Below are 27,645 nucleotides of genomic sequence, written 5' to 3'. Positions count from 1 at the left end.
TTCTATGGGGAAAATATATGAATTTATTTTGAAAACCATCATACATAAAGTTGAGAGTTAGTGTGGACTCAGTCTGTAGAGACCAACGTGTAGGTTGGCAGCAGTCGTAAATCCAACAAAAGAAAACACTATGTCCATCTTTTCATGGGTTTTAATAATGACAGTTCAGCCAGTCACATTCATCATCAGACTAAAACTGACTTACTTTGTTCACACAAATCATGAAACCTTGTACAAGAAAACAGATTACAAAACTAACAGTAGTGAAATAGTAAAGAAGAAAAAAAGAGAAAGGCAGAAGGAAACATTTTTTTTTTTTTTTTTTACAAATAAAAACAATCTTCCCTCATCATTCTGGCAAACCAGAATTCCTCCAATCACTTACATCATCAACATGTGACAATCTTAATCCCAGCCTCAAAATGTTATCTCCCAAATACATTAAGACATTACGGGCCAATTTCCCAGACACAGATTAAGACTAGTCCTGGACTCAGAAGCATGTTTAATGGAGATTCTCTTGATGTACTTTTTAGTTCAGGACTAGGCTTAATCTGTGTCTGGGAAACCGTCCCTGAAGGTCTCTTCTCACCTAGTACATCATCAGTGCCCAAAAGCCTCGATCTCAGTTTAAAGGCTTTCATCTCCCACATCCATTAAGACATGACTAGGTCTGTTCTGTCTTAGTATGCGCTCACTTCCTCTACTGTATCTCCCCTATAGGTCAGCAGTTGGCGTGACAGCCCTGTTGCCATGGCAATAAATGATGGCTGCACATCACGTTGTGCTCTGTCGGTAAGCAGCAGGGCGCTGGGCATGGGGTCGCCAGCCCATGGGGATCCCCTTCGGGGGTCTGTGCTTCAGCGTCCTCCCACACGCAGCAGTGCTCTGGAACGCTGGCGTCCAGTAGAGTCTCCTCACACCTGGGCTATAGGGTCATCTCTGACCTCCTATACGGTTGGTCCTCAGTCGCAGCGTGGTGTTGTTACCTCTTGTTGGAGGTGCGCACCTGGTGTCGGACCCAGCCTGTAGGAGCTACAGGACAGAACGATTACCATCAGGGCCGTAACCAGGGTTTGAGTTTTAATGAGGTCCGGAAGGATTTAATCTTTTTTAAATTAAAGCTCATTTACTGAAATTCTATACAATTAATCAAAATTGACCCCAGCCATTATCACCTTGGCTGCTGTAGGTTCATTCCCCTCATTCAACCTACAAACACATAGCCTACTAGCTATACAGTTGTAATCTTATACCCCTGAAAAGGGGCGGAATATGACAAATTATTCACACTGACACATAGCATCAGCCACTGTTCAGTCAGTTGTAATGACGATTTGCATAAAATCCTAAACTCTTGCAATTACAGCATTCACATTTGTATTCCTAGGCACTACTGATCAAGCTCTGCACAAACAAACATCAATGGAGCACAGATGATTGTATTATCACATTCATATGAATTATTAGAATATTACTTTCGATTCTGTATTAATATCAGTGATGTATTGGTAAAAAAAAAAAAGGTGGGTAACGGACAAGATGAACAACCACCGATATAAAATGAAAACGTGTGACATTTTTAGAACGGCATAGTTTGCATTTCAATTATTTTATTTAGCCAGGTAAGTTGACTGAGAACACATTCTTATTTACAGCAATGACCCAGGGAATATTTTTTTTATTTAAAAAAAACTTTAACCCCTTATTTTATTCAATTGGTAGTTACAGTCTTGTCTCATTGCTGCAGCTCCCCTACGGAATCGGGAGAGGCGAAGGTCGAGAGCCATGCGTCCTCCAAAACACGACCCTGACAAGCCGCACTACTTCTTGACACACTTGCTCGCTTAACCCGGAAGCCAGCCGCACCAATGTGTCGGCGGAAACACCGTCCAACTGGAAAACAGAGTCAGCTTGCAAGCACCCGACCCACCACAAGGAGTCGCTAGAGCACGATAGGAAATAGCCCCTATAACGGACAATGCTGGGCCAATTGTGCGCCGCCTCATAGGTCTCCCGTTCACAGCCGGTTGTGAAACAGCCTGGGATCGAACCCAGGGCTGTAATGACACCTCAAGCACTGTGATGCAGTGCCTTATACCGCTGTGCCACTCGGGAGGCCTGGGAATAGTTAAAGGGGAGAGAAATACGCCAATTGGAAGCTGGAGATGATTAGGTGGCCACGATCGTATGAGGGCCAGATTGGGATTTTAGCCAGGGCACCGGGGTTAACACCCCTACTTTTACCATAAGTGCAATTGGGATCTTTAGTGACCACAGAGTCAGGCACCCGTTAACGTCCCATCTGAAAGACGACACCCTACACAGGGCAATGTCCCTAATCACTGCCCTGGGGCATTGGGGGGAAAAAACTAAAAACATTTGACCAGAAGAAAGAGTGCCTCCTACTGGCCCTCCAACCACTTCCAGCAGCATTTGGTCTTCCATCCAGGACCAACCCTGCTTAGCTTCAGATGCAAGCCAGCAGTGGGATGCAGGGTGGCATGTTGCTGGTTGTAGGCCTATAGGGAAGATAGGCCATGTCGAGATGCTCATTTAGAAACATATCATTTTTTAAGTTCCTAACTTGTTTGATAAGATTTTCTAAGAGGACCCCACATAGGGCCCCAACTCCAAGTTTGGGAACCACTATACTAACCTCTCTGCTTGCTTTCCCTCTCTCTATGTCTTCTCTCCTTCCTCCTGCATGCATTGCAACCTGCCTCAGCCTCACCACTGAGCGCCACATCACTGTCTGTCCTAGTAGCCTACTCTCTGTAAAGCAAAGTTATTATGAGAACTTAGTAGCGTATTTTTTCTCCTGCTGAGGTAGACACCGTGTAAAGTTAGGTTCTTACTTCATCCTTCTAGCTGGCTAAGAAATACTAGCCAGAGCCCTTCAATATTACTGTAATAGAAGTCCCTGAGATATCTATAAGCGACTACCAATTGTGCACTCATTCTCCGAGTCTGTCTTTATTTAGCCGACTCGGAGCCGGGGTGGTTCGTTTCACGTGTCAGGCCCTCGACATGTGCCACAAGAGGGCGGAGTTAGCCGTTTGAGAGAGTGGTGAATGTGCTGCTAAAAAGGCAAATCCATCCAATGCAGGCGAACATACCACTCTTCATGATTCCACTCGTTCACAAAGAGGCAGGCGCGATTAGAACTCAGTCAGATCAGAACTCAGTCAGATCAAGAATATAAGCGTTCTGAGCTTTGATCAATGCTGGGTGCAATATTTAGATGTTGAGTCATAATACATTTTCTGTATTGTGTACATTATTATCATTATTATTTTTATTAGAAAACATTGTGTCCTCATATGTAGTTACGGCCATGATTACCATGTAGGCCCACTAATTACAGTCAGTCTAAGTGTTGGAGACATTGCTTTATAGATGGGATGTTAACTTGTAATATTGGATTCGGACGCCATGTGTCCTGCATCTTGATCAGGAGTGTGTGACGTCATAACACTCACAGCGTGGCTGTCCTGGTGGTCTGGGGTTGCTGGCACTGCTGCCAAAGGAGGACTGGAAGTTGTGGATTGTCTCCTGCAAAATCTGCCTCTCTCTGCCCTGCAGCAACAATTCAGGTGAATAATAATAATAATAATACATTGTATTTATACATTTTAATTGAATGTATCAAGCTGTGATCCCTCTTTGGTAACTAAAACAAATAGATAGGCATGGAACACAGAGGGGGGTTGGTAAAAATGTAAAACACACCTTCCCAGCATTGAGTTCAGAAATAGCTGCCAGTATTTGTTGTCTAGGCCCGTCTGTCTTAATCCCCAGTTCCTTTAAATCTCCATCTGTTAGAGTAAGGAAAGCCTCCATATCCACCTGTATTTGATGCACATTGACTGAGTGAGTAGATGACATGAGATTTAAACCACAGCTATGAACATTTTAGGATAAGTAGCAAATACACAACGGCTAAAGCTATAGTGAGGATAACGCATACCTCTTGCTCTTCGAATATGGGCTGGTATTTCTCCAACGAAAGTTTCTTCAGGATACTGGACAGCTCATCTGGGTGTAGTGAGAGATCAGCAGAGATAAGCAGAGGAAGGGATTGTTTTTAAAGTATTCATATCAACCAGAGATGCACTGGCTCACCCTCGTCGGTGATGGTGCCACTGCTGGAGCCGCCGCTGCTCTTGGAGCGCGGGTGGGAGGAGGCGGAGGACAGGGAGTCCCCTGGGGGAGGCTTGGGGGTGGGGGATGGAGACGGGGTCAGGGTGGGAGAGGTGCTCTTGGAGGTAGAGGAGTTCCCAGACTGGGGTCTCTTCTTTAAGTCAGCTTTCTGTAAAGAAAATAGATGGGTGTGAATCACTTAGTTCACTAGTTAACACTGACATGTTGTAAGCGTGTATGAGCCTTTATAATGTCTTATAACAAGGTTTGTAATAGGTTGTCCTTCTATGTATCAATATTATATCTGACCCGTCTGGAGTGGACGCCGCTGGACACCAGGCTGGGGGTGCTGTGGATGTCTGGGAGACTGATGTCAGGCACGGTGGGGGCAGGAGTAGGCACAGGGGTGGGGCTTGGCACCTCTGCTGCCTGGGCCTTTGGATCTAACAGGCCTGCGGCTCTCTTCCTCTGGGCAGCAATTTGTGACAGGACGCTGTCTGAACTGCCCCCTTTGGGGAAGAGAAGAAACACAGCCCGTGAGTAGCACTACCACTGAGTAGTACTAGCACTAGCTGTCTGCTCAAATCTCATAGATTAAATCAAATAACTTTTTATTGGTCACATACACATGGTTAGCATATGTTAATGCGAGTGTAGCGAAATGCTTGTGCTTCTAGTTCTGACCGTGCAGTAATATCCAACAAGTAATCTAACAATTTCTCAACAACTACCTTATACACACAAGTGTAAAGGAATGAATAAGAATATGTACATATAAATATATGGATGAGCGATGGCCGAACGGCATAGGCAAGATGCAGTAGATGGTATTGAGTACAGTATATACAGATAAGATGAGTCATGTAGGGTATGTAAACATTATATAAAGTGGCATTGTTTAAAATGACTAGTGATACACTTATTACATCAAATGTTTTATTATTAAAGTGGCTAGAGATTTGAGTCAGTATGTTGGCAACAGCCACTCAATGTTAGTGATGGCTGTTTAACAGTCTGATGGACTTGAGATAAACAGCTTCTTTTAGTCTCTTGGTCCCCGCTTTGATGCACCTGTACTGACCTCGCCTTCTGGATGATAGCACGGTGAACAGGCAGTGGCTCGGGTGGTTGTTGTCCTTGATGATCTTTTTGGCCTTCCTGTGACATCGGGTGCTGTAGGTGTCCTGAAGGGCAGGTAGTTTGCCCCCGGTGATGCGTTGTGCAGACCTCACTACCCTCTGGAGAGCCTTACGGTTGTGGGCGGAGCAATTGTCGTACCAGGCGGTGATACAGCCCGACAGGATGCTCTCGATTGTGCATCTGTAAAAGTTTGTGAGTGTTTTTGGTGACAAGCCAAATTTCTTCAGCCTCCTGAGGTTGAAGAGGCGCTGTTGCGCCTTCTTCACCACGCTGTCTGTGTGGGTGGACCATTTCAGTTTGTCCGTGAAGTGTACGCCGAGGAACTTAAAACTTTCCATCTTCTCCACTACTGTCCAGTCGATGTGGATAGGGGGGTGCTCCCTCTGCTGTTTCCGGAAGTCCACGAGCATCTCCTTTGTTTTGTTAACGTTTACTGTACCTGAGCGGTTGTGTGAGTCTGGCCCGTGGCGGTTGAGCCATGCCACCCTGTTGGAGCCACCTAAGGAGTGGGGGGAGTGGTAGTTGCCTGAGTTGGAGGGGGAGGTGGATGAGGGGCCCTTGGTGAGAATGGGGAACTTAATGGACCTGCACACCACACGACTGAGTGTGAGGATATTTTCCTGACACCACACTCCGAGGGCCCTCATCTCTTCCCTGTAGGCCGTCTCGTCGTTGTTGGTAATCAAGCCTACCACTGTTGTGTCGTCTGCAAACTTGATGATTGAGTTGGAGGCGTGCATGACCACGCAGTCATGGGTGAACAGGGAGTACAGGAGAGGGCTGAGAACACACCCTTGTGGGGCCCCAGTGTTGAGGATCAGCGGGGTGGAGATGTTGTTTCCTACCCTCACCACCTGGGGGCGGCCCGTCAGGAAGTCCAGGACCCAGTTGCACAGGGCGGGGTCGAGACCCAGGATCTTGACCTTAATGACGAGTTTGGAGGGTACTATGGTATTAAATGCTGAGCTGTAATCGATGAACAGCATTCTCAAATAGGTATTCCTCTTGTCCAGATGGGTTTGGGCAGTGTGCAGTATGATTGTGATTGCGTCGTCTTTGGACCTATTGGGGCGGTAAGCAAATTGGAGTGGGTCTAGGGTGTCAGGTAGGGTGGAGGTGATATGATCCTTGACTAGTCTCTCAAAGCACTTCATGATTACGGAAGTGAGTGCTACGGGGCGATAGTCTTTTAGCTAAGTTACCTTAGCTTTCTTGGGAACAGGAACAATGGTGGCCCTCTTGAAGCATGTGGGAACAGCAGACTGGGATAAAGATTGATTGAATATGTCTGTAAACACACCAGCCAGCAGGTCTGTGCATGCTCTGAGGACGCGGCTAGGGATGCCGTCTGGGCCGGCAGCCTTGCGAGGGTTAACACGTTTAAATGTTTTACTCACGTTGGCTGCGGTGAAGGGGGGCCCGCAGGTTTTGGTAGCGGGCCGTGTCAGTGGCACTGTATTGTCCTCAAAGCGAGCAAAGAAGTTGTTTAGTTTGTCTGGGGCTGGTTTTCTTTTAGTAATCCGTGATTGACTGTAGACCCTGCTACATAAATCTTGTGTCTGAGCCGTTGAATTGAGACTTTACTTTGTCTCTATACTGACGCTTAGCTTGTTTGATTGCCTTGCAGAGGGAATAGCTACACTGTTTGCATTCGGTCATGTTTCCGGTCGCCTTGCCATGATTAAAAGCAGTGGTATGCTCTTTCAGTTTCGCGCGAATGCTGCCATCAATCCACGGTTTCTGGTTGGGGAAGGTTTTAATAGTCACCATGGGTACAACATCACCGATGCACTTGCTAATAAACTCACTCACCGAATCAGCTTATACATCAATGTTGTTGTTCGACGCTATCCGGAACATATCCCAGTCCACGTGATTGAAGCAATCTTGAAGCATGGAATCAGCTTGGTCGGACCAGCGTTGAACAGACCTGACCACGGGCGTTTCCTGTTTTAGTTTCTGTCTATAGGCTGGGAGCAACAAAATGGCGGCGTGGTCAGATTTGACGAAAGGAGGGCGAGGGAGGGCTTTGTATGCGTCGCGGAAGTTAGAGTAGCAATGATCCAGAATTTTGCCAGCCCGGGTCGCGCATTCGATATGCTGATAAAATCTAGGGAGCCTTGTTTTCAGATTAGCCTTGTTAAAATCCCCAGCTACAATAAATGCAGCCTCAGGATATGTGGTTTCCAGTTTACATAGAGTCCAATGAAGTTCTTTCAGGGCCATCGAGGTGTCTGCTTGGAGGGGATATACACGGCTGTGATTATAATCGAAGAGAAATCTGTTGGTAGATAATGCGGTCGGCATTTGATTGTAAGGAATTCTAGGTCAGGTGAACAAAAGGACTTAAGTTCCTGTATGTTGTTAGGATCACACCACGACTCGTTAATCATAAGGCATACACCCCCGCCCTTCTTACTAGAAGTTTCTGTTTGCGTGATGCGTGAAGAAACTGGGTGGCTGTACCGACTCTGATAACATATCCCGAGTGAGCCATGTTTCCGTGAAACAGAGAATGTTACAATCTCTGATGTCTTTCTGGAAGGCAACCCTTGCTCGAATTTCATCTACCTTGTTGTCAAGAGACTGGACATTGGCGAGTAGTATACTCGGGAGCGGTGAGCGATGTGCCCGTCTACGGAGCCTGACCAGAAGACCACTCCGTCTGCCGCTTCTGCGGCGCCGTTGTTTTGAGTCGCCTACTGAGACCCGATCCATTGTCCTGGGTGGTGGTCCAAACAGAGGATCCGCTTCGGGAAAGTCATATTCCTGGTCGTAATGTTGGTAAGTTGACGTTGCTCTTCTATCCAATAGTTCTTCCCGGTTGTATGTAATAAGACTTAAGATTTCCTGTGGTAACAGTGTAAGAAATAATACATAAAAAAACTAAATACTGCATAGTTTCTTGAGAATGCGAAGAGAGGCAACCATCTCTGTCGGCACCAGTTCAGTAATCATCTGATCTCTGCTCAGGCAGTAGCAATAGTCTGAAAGTGTGTGTGTGGTGTGTGTGTGTATGACACCTAGCCAAGTGTGTTTTCATGTGCCTGTACCTGAGCGGTTGTGTGAGTCTGGCCCGTGGCGGTTGAGCCCTGCCACCCCGTTGGAGCCACCTGAGGAGTGGGGGGAGTGGTAGTTGCCTGAGTTGGAGGGGGAGGTGGATGAGGGGCCCTTGGTGAGGCTGGGGAACTTAATGGACCTGCTCACCACACGACTGATAGAGGTCTGTGACACAGCATGGAAGGAAATAATACTTTTTCTTCACTCCAAAATCACAATTTATCAGTGGGTTTCAATTACAGTAAGAAAAAAAATAAGAAAATCGGCAGCAACGTGTGACTCACAATGTCAGAGTTGCCGCTGCTGTTGAAGTTGGCTTTGCCGGGTCTCTGTGGCATGGGCAGCCGTGAGGCTTCACTCTTGCCTTCTTTGATGACCCTGGAGCGGTCTGAGTTCCACGGCTCAAAGTTCGACGGGGGCAGAAAGGGTGGGATCACTGCCTTCAGCTTGTCGTTGGGCAGACGCGTCAGCGGCGCCCCATTTCTTAGCTGAAAGTTTAGTAGAAGTCTCAATCAGTTCAATCACGCCAGCATTGCATTATCTATGCCGTAGCATACACAGTAAATAGTCTATGGTCTCCAGTCCGGACAGAGCATCTCCATTTTCACAGTTTTCTGTCAATAATATTCACAATGTGTAGCAGTTTGCCACAGGACTCCATTGTTCACTTCAACTGAAGTTTCAATGAAATGTAGCCACAGGGCTTATCATGGTTAATTCACTTAAATCCAAAACCTCTTCGAATGTAAAGACTCCTACCATTGTGGTTATTAGAAAGTCATCCTTCTCTGTGCCCGTTCTGCCAAGACCTATGAAACAGATACAAATAAATCAATAGGTAGTTTAGTGGAACCATACATGACATTCTCTCATGTTCCTGTATTCAAGGCCCAACTGTTTCAGCCACTGACCACAAAATAGAATGTTTCAACTAAATCTCTCAGGAAGAATATGGCCATTGTGAAAAATGAACCATTTCAAAACATCAGGGAATCAAGATGGTTTCCAGGAAATGCCACTTACAGACATTTACCATACTTTTGTTCAATTCCCATTTCTCACAAACAATCCATGCACAATCAGTAGGACAGTTTATACAATACTAAAGTATTGCTTATTCTAAACTGACTATACTGTAAAAAGAAGTACTGCAAACATTCTGTTTACAAAACAAAAACATTGTTATTGGGAAAGGTCTTATTTCCCCATGTCTCACCACTGTCTTTGCTCTTGGCTGTCCAGGCCGTGCTGATGTCAGTACTCCCCATGGCTGCCGGGGGCGACACCGCCCCGCACGGGGTGGCACTCTTCCTCGCAGCCTTCATGGTGGCGTCCAGAGGCACCTCGGGTTCGTCAGGGAAGGGGGCCAGGCGGTTGGAGGATAGCCCGTGTCTTAGAGTGTGGGTCAGCTTTAGCCTCCTGAACCTGTTAGACATCCTGTTCCACCACGACTGGACAGGAAGGAGACAGTAGTCATATGCCATATGATAATAAACCGAGAGTGCACAACATACGGTCTCTGAGCGAAATGCATCCCAAAATCTGATTTAATTTGGCCCTGATCTAAACAGTGCCTGACCTTTAATCCTCCTCTGTCATCGGGTGGTACGGGGACATTATTGAGAGACTGCCTGCTCTTGGAGCCAGTGAGGGGAGTCCTGCCCCTGTGTTTTCCCTTGTCTTTGTCCACCTGCATGCAGACGGACGCCAGCAACCTCACCAGCTCAGTGTCTGTAGGGAAGAGAATGGCAGAGTGTGACTTGGGTGCATTGGGTTTACCAGGTGTACTAAGCACTAGCTATGATAACACACATCACAGTGCAAATACATTATAACACTTCACACTGACTATCTGCACCAGTAAACTCAGAAGCAGCGGCAGATTGTGTTGTGGTTTTACCTGGGTCATTCAGCAGCATGACCAGGTCAAAAGCAGTGTATCCATTCTTGGCTCGCAGGTTGACATCTGCACCCTGACTGAGCAGATACTTCACCACATCTTTATTCCTATGAGCACAGGCACGAAAGAAGAAAAGCTTAGATTAGAAGACAACTTTTTAAAATCCCCGTGACTGTATACACTACCGGTCAATGTTTTAGAACACCTACTCTTTCAAGGGCTTTTATTTATTTTTACTATTTTCTACATTGTAGAAAAAATAAAGAAAAACCCTTGAATGAGTAGGTGTTCTAAAACTTTTGACCGGTAGTGTATGTGTTTGTGAAGGTGTCTGTGTAGAATAAGAAAGTGTAATCAAAATTGCAGTCATGCGTCACATATTTACCCATGGTACGTGGCCTGCATGAGGGCCGTCCAGCCGTGTACTCCATCTTGTTTGTCCACGTCGGCGCTCTTCTCCAGCAGGAGCTGCACCACCTCCAGCTGCCCACTGACGGCTGCTATCATCAGGGGAGACGCCCCGTCCGGGTTGGCCATGTTCACCTGGGATGGATCTTCCTCCAAGATCTCCTTCACCAGCTGGGAGTTTCCTGGGACACACACATGCACAAACACACACACATACAAACCCACATGCACAAACACACAAAAACAGACACACATGCACAAACAAACACACATGCACACGTGCAAACACACATGCACACGTGCAAACACACACACACACACTCACACAGATATGAGTATGAATGCACGCACGCACAAGATTACCACAGACCACTCAATTCCAGCTACATACATTCTTATTGAAACAAAGGTCTCTGTCCTCCACCCAAAAGTTTCAAATATTTTCAGCCCTCTCAGACCCCACACATTCTTCCTTTGCAGGGTTTTACCCCAGACTGCATTGAGCAAGCATGCAAGACTGCCCAGTGCACATACCATGTTAGATTCTCTCAAACTCACATAGTCCCTACTTCAGGAACGTTTAGGTATGACTTTTTGGTTGAACTACATGCATGGTTGGATTACTTACTGTAAATGCATGGTAGTGTTATGCCCACTCTTGCAGACATAACTCAATACGACAGCTTTCCCCTTACAATGCAATATGTCCTCTCATAATGCAAACCTCTGTTTAGTATGTGCCTGCGTCCGCTAAACTCACCTAACTTCAAGGCACTGAAAACATCTGGTCTCCTCTTCTCGTCATCTATGAGAGTGGTAAAAGAACAGAAGATGAATGTACCAAGGACTGAAAAAGCAACAATCCTACATTGCCACCACCACCATACACTACCCCTACTGCTGAACCCAGTCACATTGGGTACCAGAAGAAGACAGGGAACACTTGAGTGGAGAAATACTGGAGAGTTGTACAGGCTAGAGACAACAAAGCTCAGTCCAAAACCATCAGGAGAGTGGACCACAATCACATGACTGCTAGCCAGGCAGACGGATGAGGGAACTCAAAACATGTGACTGGTCCTTTTCGTCCTGAACTGTAGTTAAGGTTAATGTGCTTACCATAGTGTACAATAACAATATATGCATTGTAAGAATTCAGTAGTGATATGGAGAAAACTTTAGCGGTGACTTTGAGATCTCTGATATATCAATTGAACAGCAAAACAATAGGGAAAATGTAAGCAGAAAAGATGTTATATATTTTCAGAACTGTTTGGCTATAATGACCATCGTTATGTTTGGAGGTAAATGGGGATGCTTGCAAGCCGAAGAACACCATCCCAACTAGAGGTCGACCGATTAATCGGGATGGCCGATTAATCGGGGCCGATTTCAAGTTTTCATAACAATCGGAAATCGGTATTTTTGGGCGGCGATTTGCCGTTTTTATTTTATTTTATTTTTTACACCTTTATTTAATCTTTATTTAACTAGGCAAGTCAGTTAAGAACACATTCTTATTTTCAATGGTCGGCCTAGGAACGTTCTGCCTCAGATTTTTAACCTTGTCAGCTCGGGGGATCCAATCTTGCAACCGTACAGTTAACTAGTCCAATGCTCTAACACCTGATTACATTGCACTCCACGAGGAGCCTGCATGTTACGCGAATGCAGTAAGCTAAGGTAAGTTGCTAGCTAGCATTAAACTTATCTTATAAAAAACAATCAATCAATGACTGTCATTGCTCCAATGTGTACTTAACCATAAACATCAATGCCTTTCTTAAAATCAATACACAAGTATATATTTTTAAACCTGCATATTTAGCTAAAAGAAATCCAGGTTAGCAGGCAATATTAACCAGGTGAAATTGTGTCATTTCTCTTGCGTTCATTGCACGCAGAGTCAGGGTATATGCAACAGTTTGGGCCGCCTGGCTCTTTGCGAACTAATTTGCCAGAATTTTACGTAATTATGACAACATTGAGGGTTGTGCAATGTAACAGGAATATTTAGACTCATGGATGCCACCCGTTAGATAAAATACGGAACGGAATAAACGTTTTGTTTTCGAGGTGATAGTTTCCGGATTAGTCAAAGGTATATGGTTTAGAGAGAAATAGTCGACGCGTTATAATTCCTGTAATAACTTGCGGCTGAATTTGAAAGGGGTTCCTTCGTTATTTTACCGTTCATGTCTTCCATAGAGAATGTCTTGATCTACTTCAAATAAGGTCTGTGTTTCGTGCAGGCTTAAACCGCCTCGACGTTTTGATACCCATGTAAATCTCACTAGGATAAGGTAACGTTTGTCAACATATTTTCATAAATCCACTCTACAAAAAAAATGTATCTTCGCTTATATTTAGCCAATATTGATCAGAGTTACCTTGTCCTATGGATATCTACACAGTTATAAAATTGGCACGGTGATGTAAGCCTACACGAAACACAGACCTTATTTTAAGTGAATCTAAAAATATCTTATGGAATAAATGAACGAACCGCTTTTCAGATTTTGCTAAAAGGTGTCATGGGAATTATGACTCGCACTTTGGTTGTCAATTCTTACCATGCCCATTATTAAAATAGGATTTCCTGCATATAGAAATTAAAGTTTTTGTTTTCAACATTCATCACAGGTAACTTAAACTCTATTTTTATTCAAACAGTTGAGAGTATTTGTCTCCTAAGCAGACTCTTCAGTATCATTGTCACTTCAGAGCTGTGTGCGTGTGTGTATTTATGTATTATATTAAGTTAAAATAAAAGTGTTCATTGTTCATTCAGTATTGTTGCAATTGTCATTATTACAAAAATGTGTGTGTGTGTGTATGATATATATATATATTATTATTATCATTTTTTTTTAATATAAATCGCCCGATTAATCGGTATCGGCTTTTTTTGTCCTCCAATAATCGGTATCGGTATCGGCATTGAAAAATCATAATTGGTCGACCTCTAATCCCAACCATGAAGTACGGGGGTGGCAGCATCATGTTGTGGGGGTGCTTTGCTGCAGGAGGGACTGGTGCACTTCACAAAATAGATGGCATCAAGAGGGGGGGAAATTATGTGGATATACTGAAGCAACATCTCAAGACATCAGTCAGGAAGTTAAAGCTTGGTCGCAAATGGGTCTTCCAAATGGACAATGACCTCAAGCACACTCCCAAAGTTGTGGCAAAATGGTTTAAGGACAACAAATTCAAGGTATTGGAGTGGCCATCACAAAACCCTGACCTCAATCCTTTAGAAAATTTGTGTGCAGAAATAAAAAAGCGTGTGCAAGCAAGGAGGCCTACAAACCTGACTCAGTTATACCAGCTCTGTCAGGAGGAATGGGCCAAAATTCACCCAACTTATTGTGGGAAGCTTGTGGAAGGCTATCCGAAACATTTGACCCAAGTAAAACAATTTAAAGGCAATGCTACCAAATACTAACTGAGTGTGTGCAAACTTCTGACCCACTGGGAATGTGATGAAAGAAATAAAATCTGAAATAACTAATTCTCTCTACTATTATTCTGACATTTCACACTCTTAAAATAAAGTGGTGATCCTAACTGACCTTAGACAGGGCATTTGTACTAGGATTAAATGTCAGGAACTGTGAAAAACTGAGTTTAAATGCATTTGGCTAAGGTGTATGTAAACTTCCAACTTCAACTGTACGTTGTCTTTCCAGTTATACAGGATGATGTAGTTCATAGGCATTACTGAGTCGTGTTGATCATTAGAATGGGTAACCTGCTGAAGAAATTCTAGGAAGATTCAGATGTTTAAAGGGATAGCCCTCCCCAAAATCAAAGTTTGTTTTCATTATAGCTCAAAAGGTGGTCTTGCATCTGCTTAGAATGGGAATTATTGGCACTAACCATCTAACTACTAGGCTTAAATGGTGCCTATGTTTCCCATTCACTTGGAATTGAGGCCTGCAGATTTTTCCTAATATCGCAGGATCTACACAGGAATTTGGGGGCGAAAACATTCAAATAAAAATGTTTTATTTTGGGGTAAACTGTCCCTTTAAGGTGCCACTTCATTACCTACGTTCAGAGGGCCACAACATTGCGGGACGTTCAGATAGAAATATATTATGTACAACAGACTTGCCTCTCTGACATGTAGAGTGAGGAATCGTGTCAGCTCTATTCGTGACATTTCTATCTGCAGCGTTCAGTTAGTTGCCCGATGCTGAACGCAGCCCTGCTATAATAACAATTTGTCAAAGAAATGCAGAGCCCAGACGTTTTCAAGGGTAGGTTTCAAATTCAGGTTCCCTCCTGTGTACTTCTTGGCCAAAGACAAGAGACACATCAAAGAGAACAGGTGTCTAAGGGGGGAACTCTGTAACAATGTCTCTTTCTTTTAGACACCCAAGGTGTGACCACTGCTTTACTTTCACTTGAGTGTCAATTGTAGTGTTACAATAAAGCTTTGAGTTAATTAGAAAACGTTCACAACAATCGAGATTACTACCTATGAGTGACCAGGACAAGATCCGCTGAAGACTTCCGTTAAAACTTCTTATGGCTGCAATCCCGGTAACGGGATCGATATGACAACAGCCAGTGAAAGTGCAGGGCGCCAAATTCAAACAACAGAAATCTCATAATAAAAATTCCTCAAACATACATGTGTCTTATACCATTTTAAAGGTAATCTTGTTGTTAATCCTACCAAAGTGTCCGATTTCAAATAGGCTTTTCAGCGAAAGCACCACAAATGATTATGTTAGGACACCACCAACTCACAGAAAAATTCAGCCATTTTTCCAGCCAAAGAGAGGAGTCACAAAAAGCACAAATAGAGATAAAATGAATCACTAACCTTTGATTATCTTCATCAGATGACACTCATAGGACTTCATGTTACACAATACATATATGTCTTGTTCGATTAAGTTCATATTTATATCCAAAAACCTCCGTTTACATTGACGCCATGTTCAGAAATGCCACCAAAATATCCGGAGAAATTGCAGAGAGCCACGTCAAATAACAGAAATACTCATCATAAACTTTGATGAAAGATACATGTTTTACATAGAATTAAAGATACACTTGTTCTTAATGCAACCGCTGTGTCAGATTTCAAAAAGCTTTACGGCAAAACACAATATTGAATAATCTGAAAACAGCGTTCAGCCACAAAAGCAAGCCATATAGTTACCCGCAAAATTGTGCAGTCAACAAAACTCATAAAAAGCATTATAAATCTTCACTTACCTTTGCTGATCTTCGTCGGAATGCACTCCCAGGACTCCCACTTCCACAAGAAATGTTCGTTATTTTCGGTAATGTCCATCATTTATGTCCAAATAGCTATTTTTGTAGCGTGTTTGGTAAACAAATCCAACGTCAGGGAAGCGGGTTCACTAAAACCTGACGAAATGTCCAAAAGTTCCGTAACAGTCAGTAGAAACATGTCAAACGATGTCTTGAATCAATCTTTAGAATGTTTTTAACATAAATCTTGAATGACGTTCCAACCGGAGAATTACATTGACTTCAGATGAGCGATGGAACAGAGCTCCCTCTCATGTGAACGCGCATGGTCAAAGAATGGTCAGGTCATGGCAGACCTGACTAATTCCCCTCTCATTCGGCCCCCCTTCACAGTAGAGGCATCAGACAAGGTTCTACAGACTGTTGACATCTAGTGGAAGCCGTAGAAAGTGCAAAATCATCCATATCTCGCTGTGATTTCAATGGGATCTTGGTTGAAAATCGACCAGCCGTAGGAAGTGCAAACTTATCCATATCTCGCTGTGATTTCAATGGGATCTTGGTTGAAAATCGACCAGCCTTTTGCCTGCCATATGAGTTTTGTTATACTCACAGACATAATTCAAACAGTTTTTTGAGGAGCAGGCCGTTTACTCTGGGCACCTCTGTGCACCTTTCATCCAAGCTACTCAATACTGCCCCAGCAGCCATAAGAAGTCTCAAAGATTAACTTGTTGCAATCTTATCTGTGTATTGACTAACGACAATCATATCAGAAATAGAAAAACTGCTTTGTGCCTTGTTGGCCTAATTTGACTGCATATCAAATTAGTGTTTCTCCTGAATGCTTCTTCAGTGGGACAGAGATCCCTGAATAAAGCATCAAGGCTTGCCAACAATAACATTTCCTCAACAAATTGAAACCTAGCCTAAATGTTTTGGGGCTGAGCGTAACTGAGTTAGATGGGGGTCTGTTACAGTCCACCTAAATAGGCTTAATGAAAATACTGGAAAACTGATTTCCAACAGTGTGCAACCAACCAGGGTTCAAATCCGGGTCTCATACATGTCACAAGACTGTGTTAGCACGCCGAGCTAAAGCCTAGGCGTTGCTAGGGTTACTCATCACATTAGTGTGGTTCACCGAACCACCTTCATTACACCTGGAGAGAGTAGTGAACTCGTGGCTGTTCTATACCTGGCTGTGGGCGCACGGTGGTGATGGAGTCCAGGTAGGCCTTGACATCCCTCTGATTGAGCTGCAGCGATAGCTCGAAGGCCGTCTTGGCCAGCACGTTGACCTGGTCCGGGTCCGCACCCCGCTCCACCAGCTGCTGGGCCACGACCACCTTCCCGCTCAGCGTGGCCAGCATGAGGGCACCCCAGCCCGTGGTCTTCTGGGAAAAGTTCACCTCTGCCCCCCACTCCAGGAGCAGGCGAACGGATGCCTCGTGGCCATGCTGTGAGGCAGCAAGGAGCGCCGTGATATCCATGAACTCCCTTCCACCCTCGTCTCCGACGCTGTTGTTGCTGTTGGTGACACCCTCAGCAAGCGCCAGGTGGTCATAGTCGTCGACGTAGGCGCCGCTCTCCAGGAGGAGCTTGGCCACATGGGTGTGGCCCCCTCTGGCCGCCATAGTCAACACGCTGGCCCCCATCCGGTTCCTGCCGTTCATCTCCGCCCCGTTCTCCAGCAGGATGTGGGCCACATTTAGATGGCCAAACCTAGTGGACGACAAGACAACGTCATGGAACTGTCCAAATATTTCCAAAAACGTACTAAGATCATCTTAAGTCCATTGGTAAGCAATGAACGCACAATGATGTTAATGCTTAATGTTTTGAAGACTAGGAGAACCTTCATATGGAGTCATAGGTCACATGGTAGACAGGTGACCAGGAAGTGTTAGGAGAGAGGAGAGCAGTCATGTCTAGACGGGATACAGCCTATGTCAAATTGACATCAAAAGTTTAAACAAATTGCCTTTTGGTAACGCTAACCATTTTCCTAACCTTAACCTAATTCTCCTAATATGCCATGTTAATTATCCTTACCTGCTACGAAAAGTCAATTCTAAGAGACTGTATACCATCTAGTCAAAACCGAGGAGAGCATATGTTTCTAATCATTAAGATGATCTATCTCTTTAAAGGTACACTCCGCAATATGACATAGATGCAGTTCTAAGTAAACAGCATTGTAAATCAATTTCCGCAACAACTAAGACCGTTGAAGCACGAGCGTACTTTCAGCACCAAGAGTTGTCAATTTCCGATTGATTGTGCCGCGGCTGCTGCTTCATGTTTCAGTACCACAATGTAAGTTACTCAAATCTGGCTTATTGTGAGATCAATAACTATGATAAACAGACCTACATCATCAGCAAGAAACATAATAAAATCAATTGTAGTAGTAGCAAGCTATCAAATTTGACCTCCGGTCCTCCTCATCTTCGCTCTCTCCTTGTAAAACTGAACAGAACATTGGCTATAGGATAGTCCACACACATTTTTTGGGGACTAGACCATTCAAAGATGATTTTCGGTTTGACTTGCCTCCTGAACTGACACCATAGGCCTACATAGCACAGCCATTGGTTAGGCAGCACAGGAATGACCGTGTTCTGCCATGGCCAGCGAAGAGCCCGGATCTCATTCCCATTGAGCACGTCTGGCACCTTTTGGATCAGAGGGTGAGGGCTAGGGCCATTCCCCCCAGAAATGTCCGGGAACTTGCAGGTGCCTTGGTGGAAGAGTGGGGTAACATCTCACAGCAAGAACTGGCAAATCTGGTGCAGTCCATGAGGAGGAGATGCACTGCAGTACTTAATGCAGCTGATGGCCACACCAGATACTGACTGTTACTTTTGATTTTGACTCCCCCTTTGTTCAGGGACACATTATTCCATTTCTGTTAGTCACATGTCTGTGGAACTTGTTCAGTTTATGTCTCAGTTGTTGAATCTTGTTATGTTCATACAAATATTTACACAAGTTAAGTTTGCTGAAAATAAACGCAGTTTACAGTGAGAGGACATTTCTTTTTTTGCTGAGTTTACATCCCTACACAGGCTCAGGGGCCTGTGATGGCATAACATTCACCGACAGGATTTCTTGCACAGCCTTGGCTGTGAAATCACACATACCCAGAAAATGTTCAGCAGCATTCACAATGATTACAATTTTCTTACACTTCTTCTCCGCCCGTGCTGTAAAGTTTATGACCATTGCAATAAATAATACAAAGTCCACCTTTTTAGCATTTCACTATCCCTCAGTTGATGAGAAACCTTCACTAGTCGTGGTGGCTCTGCTACCATTGTTTCTTCCCCGCCACTCGTTCCATCCAATCTTCTCACCGCCTCCAGAAAGGAGACACTCTGGACACTCCTTACCCTTGCCACCTCAATCTCCTTCACCCTAACAGGGCACTCCAGTAATTCAGCCGCATGTTCACCTCCAGAGTTGCAGCATTTCACTTCATCTGGGATAAGATACTCTTCCCTTCTGCACACACTTGACACATGACTAAATATTTCACATTTATGACACCGAAGGGGCTTGTGCACAAAAGCTCATGAATCCTAACTTTATATGAGAAGGGAGAAACTATTAATCAACAAACAGTAGCATGGATAAAGTTAATTTATTTTCTCCATCCACCATACAGGTCAGTCACCAACCACTCAATCGATGTCTTCAGTTATATCCTCTGCCTTTATTTCTTGAGCCACCCCAAAAATACCCCCCTTGACAGGCCCCCTGCCACGAAAATCTATACAGGAAACAGTCCACTCCGATATCTTTTTTAGTCTTAAACAAACTTATTCTGCTTCGTAGACACACAAAAAATCTAAATAAGAACCCTTCTTGTGACTCACTTTCCCTCAACACATTCCAGACTGTCCTCAAGACGTTAAACATATTTCCCAAGTAGCATTGATTCAAAACCCTCACTCCGAATAAAAATGAGTCTGGTGGTTTCTTATTTTCCACCACAGCTTTACTTCTTTCTCATTTCCCTTTTTCCTTGGCACTGAACCCACTATTCTCACTTTCTGTACTATTATCTTCACCCGACTCACTAGCAGTTTCAAACAAAACCTCAGTTTCCACCATCTTCCCGACCAGATATGGATCATTTGGTTGAGACCACACTAAATAGCCTATAGGCACACTCGATATTGCACGCCCAGTCGAGAATCAGAGATGAGGGGCGGCATCGGCCACACGTTGATATATAGCCTAATAAACAACTCATTTTAAAACCATGAGAAATATTGAAATGTCATCAATTACAAATTGCATGACCCTGACCTGGACTAGATTTAAAAAATACTAAAACCCTCCCATTGACTGAAATTGAAAAAGTATGACCCCCCCCATTTCCCTCCAGGTACATTATGTAAATTTAAATCCATCCCTTACTGCTCGAACACACAATATCTGAGGTGCTGCTCGTGGCAACGTCATTTCGCTGAGTCTACATTTAAGATGATCTTTATTGAAACTCACCCCTGGCTAGTATAGATTGTTTAATGTTGATTTATTCATCATACACAATCTTCTGTGTTGTGCATATATTATAATACAATTATAACATTTTAATCGGGGGCACACCCATTTAACATCTGTATTCATTATTGACCAATATCATGAGCACATAAACTGGTAGCAACCACACCTTGTTGCCTGCATGAGAGGCGTCCAGCCATAGTTGTTACGGCTGTCCACCGAAGCCCCCTTTCGCAGTAGAAATCGGACCAGATTCTCATGTCCACTCGCGGAAGCAAACTGCAACGCGGTGTTGCCCTCTTCATCTGTGCAATCCACTGGCACCAGAGAAAGTCCCCGTGAGATGTCCACAACATTGCATTCCGATCCCGCTTCTGACCGCAGTCTGCTTTGCCTCCCGGACTCTTTTGCCCCGGGATCAAGAATCCCTCGAGCAGTTTCGTAGTCTCCTTCATCACAAGCACGAAACAACAACAGTGCGTTTGCTGGAACACCTAAATTCATCTCCGAGGTTAGTTTGAGTTCCAGTTGTGGTGTTCTAAAACTTTTCTCTTCCTTAATCCAATGTCTATCGGCGGCCCATCTTTGAAAAGCATGACGCACTAACAAGAGTAAAGTTCTCTCCTCGAGTAATACGGCGTTTTGGTTTGTACTATAACCAATATTATCACACAAATTAAAAGCATAAAGCTTTTTATTTTCTAATGTAAATCATATTCGCTGCCAGTTACTCTCTCGTCTCAACCTCTGGAAAAGTTGCCATTCTACGCGTGCGCAAAATGAAAACAACGTAAGAGCAGTCTTTTTCGGACCACCTCCCTTTTATTGAAAAAATTAAGAAAAACGTCTTATGGACGAAAGGAGTCCTTTGGAACATTAGACTAAATAGTTGAGAGCTACAGACCGTGATGCATGGTTAAAATAAAATCGATCACATTAATTTATACTATAGTAGCCTAGTATGAATATTTAATGGTCAACTTTAATATTCATTTAGGCATGATAAAGGACATGGGATTTTGGATAAAGGCCTACTTGTTCTCTAGGCTTATAAATGAGAGAACACGACACTTTTTTAGTATCTGAAACAATGTGTAGACTATGACGTTTCTCTTTACGCCACTGCTATTGTTTTATATTGCTGTTTATTAATTTGGAGTTGTGGTTGGTAATTTAATTGGCAGTTGTCTTATATGAATGCATTATAAACATGCATAGGCTCACTATGGAACGGTGAGGTTTTAAGAATACAATCAAGATAGTTTAAGGATACTGTGCAGAGCAAAATCCATAATATACACAGATACTTGCTGCAGTCAGAATCTCTACTCTTCTCCCGAGTGTGTTCGTTCACTCCCCCTCATAGATTACAATGGGTCTAAGTGTGGGCTACAGGTAGTCTCCACTTTATTAATCTTACACCAATCCATTCCTTTTAAATCTATGGGGGAAATAGAGGGCAATGAAAGAGTGTACCCTACCCTTTAGACTTATTGAGGACCCTAATGGTTTGATCAGTTTTCAATACTTCAATGTGGCACCACAGATAGACAGCAGAGGGAGCCATTCTCCTGTGAAATGCATTGCGTGTAGTGGAGTCGACTACCATTTTTTAAGGTCAATTAATTTGAGGGTCACTTTCTCCTCTCATAACTCTACTCCACACACAGTTTATAAACCTAACTGTAAGGATCCTTCTAAATGAGTAATGTTCTTTCCAATTTGTGGCAACCAGCCAAGTACAACAGCCATGGGCTGCGCATCAGCTTTTCCAATTACCATGTCAAACATTGATATATAGCTCAATATCATCAGCACCGAATCAAGGAGCTGGATGTCCACTCCCCAAGCGCATACAGGGACACTTTTTATAATAGAAACAACGGCTATAAATTAAAAGATCTGACAAGTCCGTAGTAGTTTGTCTGCCCTTACTGCTAGAAGGCAAACATTGGCCGGTAGGACGTTTAAAGCACTAAGCTGTTTGTTACTGTAAAGTCATATAAAATCTCACTGGTCCATAGACAGGTTCCACACAACGCTTTTTGGATATAATGATATGAATATTCAGCAGTGCAATTCATGCACTTCACATCAAATCAAATTTTATTGGTCACATACACATGGTTAGCAGATCTTAATGCGAGTGTAGCGAAATGCTTGTGCTTCTAGTTCCGACAATCCAGTAATATCTACTGGAGTAACTAAGTAGATCTAACAAATTCACAACAACTACCTTATGCACACAAATGTAAGGGGTGAATAAGAATATGTACATATAAATATATGGATGAGCGATGGCCGTGCGGCATAGGCAAGATGGTATACAACAGTATATACATGAGTAATATGAGATGAGTAATATGTAAACATTATTAAGATGGTGTTATTTAAAGTGACTAGTGATACCTTTATTAAGTCCATTTATTAAAGTGGCCAGAGATTGAGTCTGTATGTTGGCAGAAGCCTCTCTATGTTAGTGATGGCTGTTTAACAGTCTGATGGCCTTGAGATAGAAGCTGTTTTTCAGTCTCTCCGTCCCAGCTTTGATGTACTTGTACTGACCTCGCCTTCTGGATGATAGCGGGGTGAACAGGCAGTGGCTCAGGTGGTTGTTGTCCTTGATGATCTTTTTGGCCTTCCTGTGACATCGGGTGCTGTAGGTGTCCTGAAGGGCAGATAGTTTGCCCCCAGTGATGCGTTGTGTAGACCGCACTACCCTCTGGAGACTCTTGCGGTTGAGGGCGGTGCATTTGCCGTAGTCATGGGTGAACAGGGAGTACAGGAGAGGGCTGAGAATGCACCCTTGTGGTGCCCCAGTGTTGAGGATCAGCGGGGTGGAGATGTTGATTCCTACCTTCACCACCTGGGGGCGGCCCGTCAGAAAGTCCAGGACCCAGTTGCACACGGCGGGGTTGAGACCCAACGTCTCGAGCTGAATGACGAGTTTGGAGGGTACCATGGTGTTAAATGCTGAGCTGTAGTCAATGAACAGCATTCTTACATAGGTATTCCTCTTGTCCAGATGGGATTGTGCAGTGTGATGGCGATTGCATCGTCAGTGGACCTATTGGGGCGGTAAGCAAATTGGAGTGGGTCGAGGGTATCAGGTAGGGTGGAGGTGAAATGATCCTTGACTAGCCTCTCAAAGCACTTCATGATGACATAAGGAAGTGCAACGGGGCGATAGTCATTTAGTTCAGTTACCTTAGCTTTCTTGGGAACAGGAACAATTGTGGCCATCTTGAAGCATGTGGGGACAACAGACTGGGATAGCGATTGATTGAATATGTCCTGAAACACTCCGTGATTGACTGTAGACCCTGCAGTACATTCAGATGAGCAATTGGGCAACACTTTACTTAAAGCCTGCAGGTATAATGTCTTATTACAAGGCTTATAATATGTTAACTCCCTATGTATCAATATTTCAACTGATTGAGAATTGCTGGTATTTTGTCAAAATCATTCTGAGATGAAATTAATAAAAATTTATAAGGGGTCATACATGCTCACAACAAGACATAATGCATTATACCTGGATGTTTTAAAGAAAGAGTTACCAACATTCTGCGTATAGATATACCTTTTTGCTATGTTTAAGAGTTACGTTGTCACGCCCTGACCTTAGAGATCCTTTTTATGTCTCTATTTTGGTTTGGTTTGGTGAGTTTGGGTGGGCATTCTATGTTTTGTGTTCTATGTTTTCTATTTCTGTGTGTTTGGCTGGGTGTGGTTCTCAATCAGAGGCAGCTGTCTATCATTGTCTCTGATTGAGAACCATACTTAGGTAGCCTTTTCCCACCTGTGTTTTGTGGGTAGTTGTTGTATGTTTCGTTCGTTCTCTTTGTTGTTTTTTTGTTATTCAGTGTTCAGTTTTATGAATAAATCATGAACACTTACCACACTGTGCTTTGGTCCACTTCTTCTTCAGACGGCCGTTACAGAACTACCCACCACCAAAGGACCAAGCAGCGGGGTAAGGAGGACTGGACATGGGAGCACATCCTGGACGGCAAAGGATCCTACACTTGGGAGGAGATCCTTGCCGGAAAAGATCGCCTGCCATGGGAGCAGGTCGAAGCAGCAAGGAAGGCGGAGGCAGCTAGGAGAAGGGCCAAGGATTACACGGGGACAAGGCTGGCACTAAAGACCGGGAGGCCACTCCAAAAAATTTGGGGGGGGGGTGCACACGGGGAGATTGGCTGAGCCAGGTTGGAGACCTGAGTCAACTCCCCGTGCTTACCGTGGCGGGCGCCGTACTGGTCAGGCACCGTGTTATGCGGTGGAGCGCACGGTGTCTCCAGTACGCGTTCTTAGCCCGGCGCGCTATATCCCAGCTCCTCGCATCGGCCGGGCTAGAGTGGGCATCGAGCCAGGACGGAGTGTGCCAGCCCTGCTCTCCAGACCTCCAGGACGTCTCTACGGCCCAGGATATCCTGCGCCAGCTCTGCGCACTGTGTCTCCAGTGCGTCTGCACAGCCCAGTGCGTCCTGTGCCTGCGCCCCGCATGTGCCGGGCCAAAGTCACCATCCAGCCAGGACGGGTTGTGCAGGCTCTTAGCTCGAGACCTCCAGTGCGCCACCACGGCCCAGTGTATCCGGTGCCTCGGTCAAGGACAAGGCCTTGTGTAGGTCTCCCCAGTCTGGTGAGTCCTGTGCCTGCTCCCAGAGCCAGGCCTCCTGTGTGTCTCTCCACTCCAGTGATGATCCATGGCACGAAGCCTCCAGTGATGATCCATGGCAAGAAGCCTCCAGTGATGATCCATGGCACGAAGCCTCCAGTGATGATCCATGGCACGAAGCCTCCAGTGATGATCCATGGCACGAAGCCTCCAGTGATGATCCATGGCAAGAAGCCTCCAGTGATGATCCATGGCAAGAAGCCTTCAGTGATGATCAATGGCACGAAGCTTCCAGTGATGATCCATGGCAAGAAGCCTCCAGTGATGATCTATGGCAAGAAGCCTCCAGTGATGATCCATGGCAAGAAGCCTCCAGTGATGATCCATGGCACGAAGCCTCCAGTGATGATCCATGGCACAAAGCCTCCAGTGATGATCCATGGCACGAAGCCTTCAGTGATGATCCATGGCACGAAGCCTCCAGTGATGATCCATGGCACGAAGCCTCCAGTGATGATCCATGGCAAGAAGCCTCCAGTGATGATCCATGGCAAGAAGCCTCCAGCGATGATCCATGGCACGAAGCCTCCTGTGTGTCTCTCCACTCCAGTGACGCCCTTCAGTCCGGAGCCTCCAGCGACGATCTCCAGCGACGATCCCCAGTCCGGAGCCTCCAGCGACGATCCCCATTCCGGAGCCTCCAGCGACGATCCCCAGTCCGGAGCCTCCAGCGACGATCCCCAGTCCGGAGCCGCCAGAGTCTCCCTCCTGTCCGGAGCCGCCAGAGTCTCCCTCCTGTCCGGAGCCGCCAGAGTCTCCCTCCTGTCCGGAGCCGCCAGAGTCTCCCTCCTGTCCGGAGCCGCCAGAGTCGCCCTCATGTCCGGAACCGCCAGAGTTTCTCTCCTGTCCCGCACCAGAGCCGCCTCCGCGGATAGATGCCCACCCAGACCCTCCCCTATAGGTTTAGGTTTTGCGACCGGAGTCCGCACCTTTGGGGGGGAGGTACTGTCACGCCCTGACCTTAGAGATCCTTTTTATGTCTCTATTTTGGTTTGGTCAGGGCGTGAGTTTGTGTGGGCATTCTATGTTTTGTGTTCTATGTTTTCTATTTCTGTGTGTTTGGCCGGGTGTGGTTCTCAATCAGAGGCAGCTGTCTACCGTTGTCTCTGATTGAGAACCATACTTAGGTAGCCTTTTCCCACCTGTGTTTTGTGGGTAGTTGTCTGTTTTGTGTCTGCACCAGACAGAACTGTTTCGGTTTCGTTCGTTCTCTTTGTTGTTTTTTTGTTATTCAGTGTTCAGTTTTATGAATAAATCATGAACACTTACTACACTGCGCTTTGGTCCACTTCTTCTTCAGACGGCCGTTATATACGTGTTTGTTTGTCCCGTAAGGCAGGTACGTAAATTGCTGATAAGAGTTGTTATAGCTCATTATGTAAATGTAAGCACAGTCACTTAGATGAAATCATGAGTGGCTATTTCAGTAAAACTGGTTTAATTCCTCTGGTTCATATTTAATTATAACGGTAATTAAACTTCCTGCAGACTACTAATGTACGGAGGGGATGCATAATCGGAATTAATCAAGAGGATTCGTTCCAAAACTGAAGGGTCAGTCAATTAATTCCACCCCTATTCCCTCGCCTTTAACCACATGGGGTATTAGACTGTCGGAGTCATGGGCTGTTTTAATGGAATTCGGGAACTGAAGGAAACAGGGTCTGAAGCCTCCAAATGTCAAACTACCTCATACATTGAAACAGTCCCAAATATGAAACATCTGCATACGCTTTCACAGTGCAGCGAGCTTAGGGCTAAAGCAACAATAACTTGAAATGCATTTTGAAAACACACAGATGTCCCCAAATTGTTGACCAGAACTGATGTATTCAGTTGAAAAGGTTTGAATGTCATTTCCCTCAAAGAAATGTCACCAAAAAGAGGCTCTCTAAAGTGATATACTTTTAGTCTCACTGTCCTGTCGTTTGTATCCAAAGCCCATCTAAAGCTCTGTAGGGGGGGTCAGTACATTTTTTAAGTGATTAATTCTCAACAACACCCACAACAAGGGCAATGTGTCCCAGCCAAATCTAATCTGCAAAACAGAATAAAAAACCTTCCAATTTATTTAGGAGAAAAGGGTACTTGACAACTAATTTGGAGTATCAACTATTTCTCTCGCTCGCAAGCTCTCTATCTCCCTCTTTCTATTTTTTATTACCTGTATTGTTGTTTTTTCAGCAGTAAATTCAGTCATGATAATGATCTAGTCATGACAACTGAAGTTATGTTGTGACTCCCGTCCCGAAGTACAACTATAATAACTCAAAACATTATTTTGATAAACTAACTGGCCAGGTGTATCATGACATAAACAATGTTGTGTGGTGTTGCAACACAATCTCACACTCAAATTGTGCAAATACGTAGAAAAAGTATTTAAGGCAGATTTCGTGTGTTTTTGTGCGTTTTTGTGTGGCTTAATTCGTCTGAAAATACACACATTTTTGTGTGACTTAATTCATAGGAAAAGAGACACATTTTTGTGCGACCTCATTCATAGGAAAATACATGTTGTTGTGGGCAAACTTTTGAAAGTTATTGGAGCAATGCATTT

At 44.5% G+C, this 27,645-nt stretch overlaps 1 protein-coding gene across 1 annotated transcript; it reads right to left on the bottom strand.

The window, feature by feature from the left end:
• Positions 1-133: 133 nt before the first annotated feature.
• On the bottom strand, positions 134-21,151 carry LOC120050999 (ankyrin repeat and SAM domain-containing protein 6-like). Its single transcript, XM_038997568.1, has 16 exons — positions 20,571-21,151; positions 17,085-17,611; positions 11,412-11,456; positions 10,629-10,833; positions 10,244-10,350; positions 9,923-10,074; positions 9,560-9,794; positions 9,103-9,152; positions 8,628-8,831; positions 8,337-8,508; positions 4,453-4,652; positions 4,126-4,312; positions 3,971-4,038; positions 3,733-3,849; positions 3,483-3,579; positions 134-1,035 (listed from the first exon to the last, which is right to left on the bottom strand). The coding sequence occupies exons 1-16, from the start codon at positions 20,903-20,905 to the stop codon at positions 986-988; spliced, it is 2,751 nt and encodes a 916-aa protein (XP_038853496.1). The 5' UTR covers positions 20,906-21,151; the 3' UTR covers positions 134-985.
• Positions 21,152-27,645: the final 6,494 nt, after the last annotated feature.

Source organism: Salvelinus namaycush, chromosome 7 (genome assembly GCF_016432855.1).
Source record: "Salvelinus namaycush isolate Seneca chromosome 7, SaNama_1.0, whole genome shotgun sequence".
NCBI lineage: Eukaryota > Metazoa > Chordata > Actinopteri > Salmoniformes > Salmonidae > Salvelinus > Salvelinus namaycush.
The sequence above is the reverse complement of the archived record's forward strand: the minus strand, read 5'-3'. Positions and strand labels throughout refer to the sequence as shown.

Coding starts and splice junctions, on each gene's coding strand:
- LOC120050999 (XM_038997568.1), bottom strand. CDS start 20,905: ATGAATTTAGGTGTTCCAGCAAACGCACTGTTGTTGTTTCGTGCTTGT. Junction 11,457..17,084: donor CACCGTGCGCCCACAGCCAG/GTATAGAACAGC, acceptor CCACTCTCATAG/ATGACGAGAAGAGGAGACCA. Junction 10,075..10,243: donor CATGCTGCTGAATGACCCAG/GTAAAACCACAA, acceptor TCTTCCCTACAG/ACACTGAGCTGGTGAGGTTG.